The 12,195-nt window shown below is 34.2% G+C and overlaps 1 protein-coding gene and 1 long non-coding RNA gene across 2 annotated transcripts; one reads left to right on the top strand and one right to left on the bottom strand.

Annotated features, from left to right (window-relative positions):
* Positions 1 to 1,245: 1,245 nt before the first annotated feature.
* LOC133698756 (uncharacterized) lies at positions 1,246 to 3,443 on the top strand. The gene is made up of 2 exons (XR_009843187.1): positions 1,246 to 1,427; positions 2,505 to 3,443. It is a non-coding gene; the product is annotated as an uncharacterized LOC133698756 (long non-coding RNA).
* A 5,107-nt stretch (positions 3,444 to 8,550) lies between these two features.
* LOC133698746 (uncharacterized) lies at positions 8,551 to 11,471 on the bottom strand. Its single transcript, XM_062121781.1, has 2 exons — positions 9,764 to 11,471; positions 8,551 to 9,549 (listed from the first exon to the last, which is right to left on the bottom strand). Exons 1-2 carry the CDS (start codon positions 11,279 to 11,281, stop codon positions 8,683 to 8,685), a joined length of 2,385 nt encoding a protein of 794 aa, XP_061977765.1. The 5' UTR covers positions 11,282 to 11,471; the 3' UTR covers positions 8,551 to 8,682.
* Between the last annotated feature and the right edge of the window lie 724 nt (positions 11,472 to 12,195).

Genomic DNA, 12,195 nt, shown 5'->3' with positions numbered 1-12,195 from the left:
ACTCGGGGTGACTTGGCTGACTCGGTCAAAAATCTAGTTGCAACTTGTTGACTTTTGTTTTTTTTTTTACCAAAACGATGTTGTTTTGATTTTTTTTTAAAATCTGAATTGACCCTAGTGACCCGGTCAAAATATGAAACTCGGGCTTCGGACCGGGTTGACTATTAGGTCAAGTTTAAAAAGTCTAGATAAAGGGAAGATGATTCTAATGTTTTTGTGGAGAATTAAAGGTTGTTTTGGGTGATTTAAGGTGATTTTGTTCTAGGTTTTTTTATTCTTAAGGTTTTTCTTTATGCAAGAATGGCGACTATAGAGAATAGAGTTTCGTTTATATATGTATTGTAACCATGATTTTAAATCACATTTTATATATAAAAAATATGATTCGAGATCACAATTTATATATAAAAAATACAATTAAGAATCGTGTTTTTCTTTAAACTATACTATTTTTTTCAATATTTCTTTTTGGTAAGCGCCTCAGTTTTTTTTTTTAAAAAAAAAAAACTGGAGAATTTCAGATGCTATAATCTGAAGGCAATGTCCAACACTACAAGACTGCCGGTCTACAACTACAGACCACCAGCTAGGTAGCCATGTTGTGGCCTAAACCAAGAGAAAAGTGTGGCAATGGAACGATGAGATCACAGGATATTTTGGTAGATATTTCGCAGACCCAACCCTCTATTCACCATTCCTGTTTATCAATTGCTTGTCTTCCGAAAAGAAAACAGTAAAGGACACAGCACCAACTAAAGCATACAAGTACAGCATCAAGTTACCATCTTCGTTTATCCAAAGTTTCTTGATTTTCATAACAGCTAATCTATGGCTCCATAAAGTACGGCTAAAAGCGACAATTAATGAGCCAAAACCAGCATTCAAAAGCAAATCCTGCTCTGTTTATTGCTAGTATTCATTATCTATTGGCGATTAAATTTTTCAGCTTCTCAATTTCAATCAACAACAATGTCCCATTCCAGTTCCCGACAAGAAAAAAGGAAAAAGGAAAAAAAGAAATGTCTTATCCTTTAAGATGTTGTGTTCTGCCTTACGTTTTCATTTTTCCATGGTCCTCTTTAAAGGGATTGCACAAGTGTAATGAAAAAAGATCATGTCCCTGTCTTTCTTTATCTGGTTAGTAATGGATAAGACAGTAACTTTTACCTGGAGGTGAACTCTTACTATAATGGATAAGATCATGTCTCATCCTAGCCAAATACTATTACATTCAATTTCACAAACTATAAGGAGGTGAACTCTGACTTGCTAGCTTTGGCCTTGTTTTATCAACTCCATTAGTGGCAAAGATTTCCATTCCTCTCGTTCAGTGCCTGGTTTCGAGTCCTACGTGAGATTAGCGGCAATTCTGCCTCCTAAAATTTTTATTGGTAGAGGTACCTCACTTTCCAGTATACAAGATAGAGGTGATTATTTTTTATTCTGCTTGAATTTTATATGAAAAAATTATCTAAATTAAAATTATTATTTTTTAAAATTTAAAATTAAAACCGGCTAAAACTAACTAGTTTTGATTTAGTTTGATTTTTATTGTTAAAAAACCAATAAAACCAAGAAGCAAAATTGATTTCTGGTGTTCAGGAATCTGTTCCAGTTTGCATAACCAAGACATGATTGAATTCTATTTAAATTACAAACAAAATTAGAGTTGCAAATTACAACATAATGGAAAAGGCAAACACCCCCACAAAGTATCAAGAAAAATAGAAGCTAGAGATCAATCAAGACTAGAAGGAAAACAGATCTGCATGGTTGTTGTGCTAGGTAGAGCAAGACTCCTTGAAGAGGCAGAAAAGCTAATAAAAAGCATGCCAGTAAACCTAGATGCCATTATATGGGGGTCTTTACTCTTCTATTGCTAGGAGTACGAAAACATTGAGATGACAAAACGAGCAACGAAGCGCGTGAATGAGTTGGATCCAAATGAGAGCTCAAGTTTTGAACTTTTATCAAACATTTATGCAGCCCATACTCATTTTGAAGAAGTAATTAAGCAAAGGTTCTTTTTGAAAGAGAAGCAGATAGACGAAGAGCCTGGATGTAGTTTGATTGAAGTGAATGACGAAGTTCAAGAATTTGTTGTCGAGAGAAAGAAAAAAGTACGATGAAAAAGATAAGATGCATGAATGAACCTAGAGAGATGAGAGGCAGAGAGGAAAGGAGGACTGCGGGGGCCCTGTTGGTTTATGTTAGTATTAGAATATTTATAGATTTTTTTTAAAAAAAAATGATAGTTAAATCGTTGAGTTCGGTCCGGTTTAATAAGTTTTAAATATTTAAAATCAAAATTAAACCAAGTTTTCTAATTGTTTAATTTAATTTTTTTTCTTGGTTAAATTTTTTTAATTTTCTCAATTTAATCAATTTTTTTATCACCCAGACTCTAATGTAATTTTACAGTCCATCTCTTGTCTTGTAGCATATTTAATCCCCACTAAATAACACTTTCCTGCATTGATGGAGTGCATTTTTTGAGGTGCCAGCCCTGAACTAAGAGGAGGAAGGGGGACCAATGAAGAAGGGAAGGCCTATCCATATCAACAGGTAGCTGAGTCAGCTCAGTACAGTATTCTATGGATAAGCATTTCAACACAAGCAAATGCAAATAATAACTGAAAAAACCACTAACCCTGGATAAATTCTCACAGCATCTCTATATAAACAATCACATCCCCTGCCCTTTTATCCATCCCAGAACTCCTCTATCCAATACTTTCATGCTTGCAACTCCTACCACTTCATTTCTCCAAATCACCACCACAAAGACACCTTGCTCAAGCCCTTTTAGTGGCGAGTCCTATCCACTTAAACCTAGAGCATCTTTTACTACTGCTTCACCGGCCAAAAAATCACAAGGGAGCGTTGACTCAATGGCTACAACCTCCTCATTCTACGAAGTGCTAGGGCTTCCAATGAGTGCTAGTGGCCATGAAATAAAGGCTGCTTATAGAAGACTAGCAAGAACTTGCCATCCTGATGTTGTGTCCATGAATCAGAAAGAAATGTCAGCCACTGAGTTCATTAAAATCCATGCAGCATATTCAACACTATCAGACCCAGATAAACGCGCAAGTTATGATAGAGATCTTTTTAGAAACAGTAGGCCTTTCGGGTCTTCTTCTATGAGGTCGGCAACAATGGCAGCTGCTTCTGGTTATACTAGTAGGAACTGGGAGACTGACCAGTGTTGGTAGTTCTTTTTTTTGCCTTTTCATATTTCCATAGCGCATGTAATGGAAGTTATTAAGTTAGCATGAAAATGGGTGTTGAACCCTGAAACTCTGCTCGTATCGTTCTGTAATCAATGCTTTTGATTGAAAACAGAGGAGATAAAACAGGGGAAAAGACAGAGCTAGTTTGTACGTAGTAGAAATGGGCACTTTTTTAGTGTAATTTAATGTGGATGTCTGATTCTTTTGTTACCTTCTGCTTATAATTTGAAATACCATCGGCCTTGTATTTTTCGAAATCTTAATATATTAATGTAAGAAATCCAAATACAATTCCTGTACAATTGAGGTAAATGTTTTGTAGTGATTTTTCTACAATCTCTTCAAAATTGCCTAACTGTCGTGTTTATCTTACAATGGATACCAATTTGACTAGAGAACAAGATCCTAACAATTGCAGAGCATACATTCACATTTCAAGAGCCTTGAGGCTATCACAAGTTGACAATAACAGCATAATGGATAAGGGGGCAACAAGCAGCAGAACAGAACAAAAAATGTACAGGTTATTAAGGTTATTAGTTCACCATGCATCGGCTGTCTTTCTCCAAAATATTAAATATTAAAATCACACAATGATCCACCATCTGAAGAAGACATTATTGATAGAGAAAATCATAAATAAATCTATAAGTTGCCAATATGGTCAAGTTGATTGCGAGTGGAACCCTCATAAGATCCATCAGTTAAGGAGCCCCACTCGTTCAGTGACCCACTAATCTTGGCGAACTCAGTTGATGCCTGAAATCAACCCACAACACCATCTTCTTAAACTTGAAAAATATGCATTATCTCTTGATTAAGGAGAGTTAGTTAATGGCATGCAAATACATTGATTATTATATACTGGGGAGTGAGAGTAGCACCTCCCAAAACTCATCATAGTTTCCTGTAGTTGATGCGCTCCTTGACTCGGGGAAATTAATACGATTAATCAAGAGAAAGCAAATTACTGGTGGATGCATCAACTGTGTATGAACAGTCTACTTTTTACCCGTACCAGCACAGTGAGTTTTGTCCTTAAACATGATGCATCAAGCTCTAGGCATTGGCGGCTTAGAGGTTGTTTGTAATCATCTACATAATGACAGGAGAACTGGCTTTGGTTCCATATACTAATGCTTTGTTACCAAAAACATTTTGATTTTGATTTTAAACTAGTTTTCATCTCTAAAAGTCAGGTTTTAAGAGAATTATATAGTTTTTTTTTTTTTTGGATTTTCTAACATAAATAATAAGCTCATTAATCGATCAGATTAATTTTTTGAAGTTAGAACAACTATCCAACTATCATGTCTGCCTTCTTTTTGTCAAAAAGCACAATACTTTTTGTTCGAGCCATTGAGATTTTTTTCTTTTCGCCGTAAAGAATTCCACTTTCAGCAACCATTATTACTTTTGCTGTTGAAAAAAAAGAAGGTGATTGACACTGTCCATGTACGTTTTACACGTGAAACCACATCGATTTTTAGTGTTTTTTTTTTGCATTTTATTAGCTTAAAAATAAATTAAATATTTTTTATTTTTAATATTAATATATTAAAACAATTAAAGAATATTAAAAAATAATTCTTTTAAAAACAGTATATTTACTGCAAAAACAAACAAGCTTTTTAAATAGAATTCAATATTTAATACTTTTGCTGAAGAAAAAAAAAGTTGATTGAAACTGTTCATGTACGTTTTATACATAAAATCATATGGATATTTAGTCTCTTTTGCATTTTATTAGTTTAAAAATAAATCAAAATAATATTTTTTTATTTTTAATATTAATATATAAAATATTAAAAAAATAATTATTTTAAAAATAGTGTTTTTGCCGAAAAACAAACGAGTTTTTTAAATAGAATTTAATATTTAATACTTTTTTTTCTTTATGTCTAAAGAAGGGTTTCGAGATCCAAACCGATAAGAATTATAGGCGTTCATTAAATTTTTTTTTTTTTTAAGTGATTAGAGCTAGTTTTTTTACCCAATTCTATCTTAGATAAGCTACTCGTACCCAAGTGTTATGCATATGTGAATTTTATAGCATACCCCACTCTATTGAAAGAACGGCTAAAAACTATAATTTCATCGATCCCCATTACAGTCCGAAGCAGTCACCTCTAATAAATTATTGACCCCATTTTGTCCTGATTCAGACAGATCCTTGCCTGAGATGTCAAGGAATCCTACAAGGCAGCTACTAGTTTCAAAGAGATAACCTTTCAATACCCAAAAAGTCAGGGGAAAAAATAGACTTCTGCACTAACTTGGTGAATATTTTTGCCAAAATTGAAGCCTTATCTATTCCTATAATAACCTTATCTGAAACACAGATTCAATGGTGTTCATGCAACCTAGGTAAACAGGCAGGAATCTTACAGTGTCATTGCATTTCAAGCTATGAATCTCAATTGAAATTGATAATGAAACTTCTGTGGCCATCCCTCCTCTCACGTGATGTGGTGTTCTGCTGCTTGCAAGTGGCCACCAGATAAAGAATCATGGATACGTACGTGTGAGCTGCGTGTGGAAGATGCTAAGCTTCGAAAAGAACCAATCAACTACATGCTACCATGTATCGATACGCCAGCAACACCTGTCTCAGACTCACCTGACTTGCTTGTATTCATTATATAGTTTGTTACTTGGACTGGTAGTTCAATGATTTATATGGTCGGTTTGCCGATAAATATTCCGAGCAGCTCTTCGTTTATTGGGGGTATGTGGTGTGATTTGGCCTGCCTGAACTTGGCAAGGAAAGGAATTGGTCTTGATTCATGAGAATAATTGATTCAGAATATCCTGATTGGAATTAAAGAGAAAAAAAACTACTAGACTGTACAGAAATCCTGAAGCGATATCAAGACTTCAGAGGGGATCATGCCCGCCTTATGCAAATCTACAAATCGTGCACGTCTTATGCAAATCAAGAATTCTGGGACCAGAATTCTTTCACACGAATGACAATGCTTCAAGCACATGAGAATTGTTAATGACTGTGGAACTGATTGATAATTGATCTAACTAAGAATATGGAGTAAAAAACAAACTGTTACTTTAGTCTGCAAGACCTGCAAAAGTAGAAGGTTTGTAACAAGAGCCCATTACTGTTAAGCCTGCAATGGTTAGATGCTAGTTTCAGCCCTAATATGAAGCCCCAGCCTACCCGCAAGCTACAAACATGATTTCGCAAGAAATTTGAAGTTCTGTTCAGAAATTATTCAATAGAAGCGTCATGGATAGAGTTAACCATCATCTAATTGGTAGCTCAATAATAAAAATTTAGAATTAAAAGATTTATTTTTTTTGTGGTTTCAAGTTCGAGCCTTGTGGTTGCTTATATGATAGCCAATAGAGACTTACATGGTCATTAATTTCAGAGCTCGTGAGATTAGTCAAAGTACACGCAAACTGACCCGGATACCCACGTTAAACTAAAATAAAAAAAACACTTTAACGTTTAAGTGGGCACATACAATAAGAATGTTGCGTTAGAAGTTGTGTAATATATTGCAAGTGCAGTAAATAAAGATGATAAAATGAAGGAGATGTTGTGGAGGAGATTATTTTTCTTTTGTTTATATGTGAGTTAATGAGTTTTTTATTTGCTAGGCAAAGGATACACCTGAATCTGACAAATAAGATACACTCAAACATAAACCTAAGCTCAAAAGTGTTACCTAGGGTTCAAGACTATTAAAGCCTAAACCCATCACCTATGTATTCATTAAAGTAGGTTTTTTTGCTAGTCTTTTTGCTTTTCAGAATGCATATGTTTTGAATATATTGTAAACATATAGAACAAGGTTCTAAAAAATTATAATTATAATTATAATAGTTAGAAACACTAAAATAGATGATGGTTTTATTCAGTACTGTACTATTTTCTACCGTGTAATCTTGATTTTACTATTCTCACACAAAATAATGGGCTATTTATAGGGGTAAGATAATTTTTTTCATGGAAAATATTTCGCATTACCATATTAATTAAGGGCAAATAAGTCTTATATTATTTTATATGTACAATGCAATGCTTAAATACCCTTAAAGATAATCTTTTTAGAGCTAAGGTCTAGGGACTTTTCAATCTTTTTACTTTTATAATAAAATGACTTTATTTTCTTAAAATTTTTTGACATCAGGTGGTATTTTTGTATTTTCATTATGATTTTTTTTTCATTGTAATCAATTTAAATGAGAGGCAAATCATTCTTATAAAAAAATTAAAAAAATATATTAATAAAAAGAAAAGATGACTACTAAATGCAATGTCTTCTGGCAATGAAATCTTTATCTCCTTCCTTTTTCTCTCTCTTTCCTCTTCTCAGGATTCACACCGGTTCAACCAAAATTCAAATTTGTCTTTCCATTTATTTTTTCTTTCAATTGTAGTCTTTGTTTTTTAAAATGGTTTTATTTGTTTTGGATTTTTTATTGGTTTTTATTTTTCAATTTCATCCCTTACCATTTGGTTTTTATATTAATTATAGTCCTTATTTTTTTATTATTATTATATCTTTTTATATATATATCATTTTTTTAATTGATTTTTTTTTCAATTTAATCCCTCGTCATTTTAGTTCATTTCATTTTTATGTAGGATTTGATCATTATTTTTATAATTATTTTTTTTACTTTAGGTCCTTTTTTGATATTGATTTTTTTTTATCATGTCCTTCAATATTGAATTGGTTGATGATTGGATTTCATGATTTTTTTTATGTAGTGATCCTAATCTTATGATTCAGGTCACGAGTATTAAATGTTAGCCCGAGTTAACATTGATATTTTTTTACATTGATTTCCTTTCATGATTTTATCGTTCAATATTGAATTTATTAAGGATAGAGCTTCTTTATTTTTTTTTTATTTGCTTTCTATGAGAATAAATCGACCTCACAACCTAAGTTGTGAATTCAAATTGGCTCAGGCTTTTTACATCATTTTATTTTTGTGTCATATTTAGTCATCATTCTTTTAATTTCTTTTTTTTTTATTTTTTTTTAAATTGATTTTTTTAAAAATTTAATCTTTTAATGTTTACTTGTTGAGAATTGAGCATCATATTTTTTTTCAATTTAATTTTTTATGTTTTAAAACATGTTGACAATGCTTCAACATTGTTTTTTAAAATTAAAAATAATAATCTAGCTCACAACGAAGTGCGTGCCATCATAACAATACTGAGCATGTTTGGGAATGCGGCTGGCTGTGCATTTCCAAAAAAGTTTCTATATTTTTAGATTATTTTGATATGTTCATATTAAAAATAAATTTTTTTTTAAAAAAATATTATTTCAATATATTTTCAAGTAAAAAAATACTTTAAAAACCAATCAATATCTTAATACAGATACACTCAAAAACTAAACAGGACAATCACAATCCATATCACGAAGAAAGTGCAAAATAATAAAATAAACGCCAGGTTGAACTCCTATTTTTCAAAAAGACCTTCACCAGCTAACCTCCACTTCAGTTCAGATGCCTCCCCTAAGCACTTGTCTATGAAGCTAGAACCCACGATTTCTTTGGACGCCACATGCCCGCGTCTCTTCTGGAGTTCTTGTAATCTTGCTCTTTTATCCACCAATAATGCTTCTAATTTTTTAACATCTTGATCAAGCTCTGAGATCTCTCCATCTATTTTCTGCAGGTTCTCCTTTTCTGCTTTAGCTTGAAGACCATAGTAAGCAAACACAATCCTGTCCAGACGGTCTAAGGCGAACTGTATGTTGAAACCTGCAAAATGCACCATTTTCAAGATCTTCCACCACTTCGACAGTAGTTCTTGGGAAATATCAACAACTCTTGTGGTGCGCATGCTGTTTATTGTCCAGCATAACATAAATCTGAAATAGTCCACTACCGGTGAATTTTGCAAAGTGGGTTTTGCAAGGATAACATCACCGAGTGCCTCCCTTATGTATGCAAAGTCTGACTTCAAAAAATGATCTTCGACCTTGAAAATCGGCCTATCTTCTTTAAATATATCTTTGCCTCCATATAATAAGTTCATAAGAGTAAGAGCCTCATTTGGAAACAGAGAAGCTTGTGATCCCATGCTCTTGGTGGTATCATTCTGAGCCCAGTGTCTTGCAGCCATAGAAATGCTTCGATACAAGTCTGTGTCCTCAATTCTGAAACGACTAATAATTTCATTGCAATCTTCATTCTTTGTTCCACTGCCCCTTCCAGTTTCCTGAGGAGGAAGATAATATTTGCCAATCACCTTCCCAGCCATCTTAGTGATCAAGGACTTCAACTCCACTTCTCCATTATATCCCAATAATGAACGTTTTACCTGACAGCAAAACAAGTAGAGTAAAGGAGAAACACGAAGCCTAGTTCTTGTTTTAATTATGAGTGTGAAGGCACGGATCATGTTTCAATCCCCTCACTCCATCACTCGGACGGAATGACATTTTTTTTTTCATATAATCACTTCAAGAATTAGATAATTGTCTACAAAAATTGAAGTAAAATGTCAGATATAGAAAATATGGTAGAAAACGTACCTCGGATATTACGCATTTAATCTCAGCAATGTAGGGGCAGCCCTCAGAGCAACAATAAACTGGCAGCCTTGGATCTCTTTCGTTTTCGCACTCATCGCAGTAAAACACATCCACGTCATTTTTGTCTTCGCCGTCCACCGGAGAATAGATAAGCCTGAGTGGATGTGTATGTAATTCACTTTTGAAAGGAATGATACACGGTAAGGGACCACATTCAGCATGAAGATTGTAATTGCATCGGGCACAACGAAACAGAGGTGATGATGATATGCAATCCTTGCCGCAGGCCTTGCACTTTATACCTTTGAATTCATTGCTGTTGTCAACATCATTGCCTATGACGTTCTCGATAAATGTAAGATTGTGAGGGTGAGCTTGATATGTTATAGTGGACACCTCCACCGGACATTTAACGTGCACGTTGAATGGTAATGGTAAGCCACCCAGTTTTTTTCTCACTTTCTTCGGTAATTTGGACGGAGTGCGGTAGAATAAGCCATTGCATAAATTATAACAGGAAATGCATCTTGCTTTAGGAAAACATTCTGGAGTCAACTTTAACTGGAGGCCTGGATATTGCGGTTGGAATACCTTCTCAGGAAGAAGGAAGCATTGTTGGTGGAGGAAAAACTTGCATACCCCGGCCCAACGACAGACATGGGCCTTGTCACAACAGCTTTTCTGGCAAGCGACGCAGTGAATTGCTTCATCGTCAGTTACATCAACAAGTGTTAGGGGATGCCCGTGCATAGGGTGGTGGTAGAGCTGATCTGGACCTTCGGATTTCATTTTTTCAGGCAGTAAAGCGCAGTCGACATCAAGCCTGAAGTTGCAATTGTCGCAGAGGTAGTGGAAGCCACCGCGATTCCTCAAACAAGCATTGCAAATATAAGGATTTCTTTCGGTGCATAGAGCGAGAGAGCAACGGTGATAGAAGTGATCCAAACGTTTTGGCAACTTCAATTCAGCACATGATTTGTGAAGATAGAATCTGCAGGGTTCACACTTGTAGAACAGGACCGAGCTAATTATAAATTCCCAACACAAGTAGCAGCGTGGGGGGTCATCATTAACATCCTTCAGTTCAGTAGCAACTAGGACTAATGGATGAAGATGGGAAAAATGGATTAGAACATGATCTTCATCTTCTTTTATGACAGGTCTTAGTAAAGCACATTCAACATCTAGATAGATGAGGCACTCATTGCATTTGTAGCCATAGGTGAAGCCATCTATGTTCCTAAAACAGGCGTGGCACTGAAACTGTTCCGGCTCGCCTATCATATGAGTCTGAAAGATTGAAAGCGTGTGGGGATGAAAAGGATTTGAGAACCATGATGGCAACTTTGCACATAAATCATGGAGGTTCAAATCGCATACGCTGCAACTAAAATAATACGGATCACGACAGTGTTCCTTGCAAGCTTTGCATACAGCTAGATTAGCTTTGTCAACCTTCTCGATCAGCTTCAATTGATGCTCACCTCTGAAATGCTCGAGGTACTTGATTCCCTTCATCTCTCTCTATGTGAAATGTTTTGCCTGGCATAAAGAAGAAGTTGTCACTGAAGTTTCTTCTTGTTGAGAGATTAAAAGGAATCTGTCGTCCATTTTTTCTCTCGAGGAAAGTAACTTCTACTTTGATGACTTGACCACAGGGTGCCGGCCACTTGTGATTTCTTTAACACGTTAATCACTTGAATCTCAATTAGCTCGGTCATTTTTTTTTATTTACTGAGACGAATAGTGTTTAATGGGGATTCTTTATTCCATTCTCCCTCCAACAAAGGAGGTTTCGTAGATTTTAAGGAGTTTTTTCTTTGGCAGGTGCTACCTGCTACCACGTTCGTAGGAATACTTCAACTCAACTAGTCACCATCCCCTTAAAAATATAGCGTGCTGTGCTCGCCACAGATTAAGACATCAAATTGTTTTTAAAACTGAAGATATCAGATAAAGACGAATATGAAAGTTATGATTTTTAAAATTATTTAAGAGTAATGATTGATGCAATATGATTTCTTATATTTAAGAATAATGATGGGTAAAATTTTACCAAATCCCTTTTACGGATAATTTTCATACAAATTCAACAGAATTATTGTTAAAGAATTATATAAATTATATCTTAAAATATTTTTTAATAACTTAAATTATTATGTTGAAATAATTTTTTAATATAATATTAAAATTTTAATGATTAAATAATTATGTGTTTGAATTTTATTATTTTTTGTTAGATAAAAATTAAATATAAAATAATACTTACATATTTTTTTTAATAATTATAGGCAGATGGGCTGATTCAACACGAATTTTACCTGTTCAATAAAGTGGGTTCAAAGCTCCAAGGCCCATTTAGCACAATTCTTTTGTTCAAGAGATGAATGGTGAAGTCATTTATAGGACTCTTGTTTTTGGGCTATCGTCTC

Source organism: Populus nigra, chromosome 7 (genome assembly GCF_951802175.1).
Source record: "Populus nigra chromosome 7, ddPopNigr1.1, whole genome shotgun sequence".
In the NCBI taxonomy this organism is placed as follows: Eukaryota; Viridiplantae; Streptophyta; class Magnoliopsida; order Malpighiales; family Salicaceae; genus Populus; species Populus nigra.
Note: the sequence above shows the minus strand (reverse complement) of the source record. Positions and strands in the feature narration are given on the sequence as shown.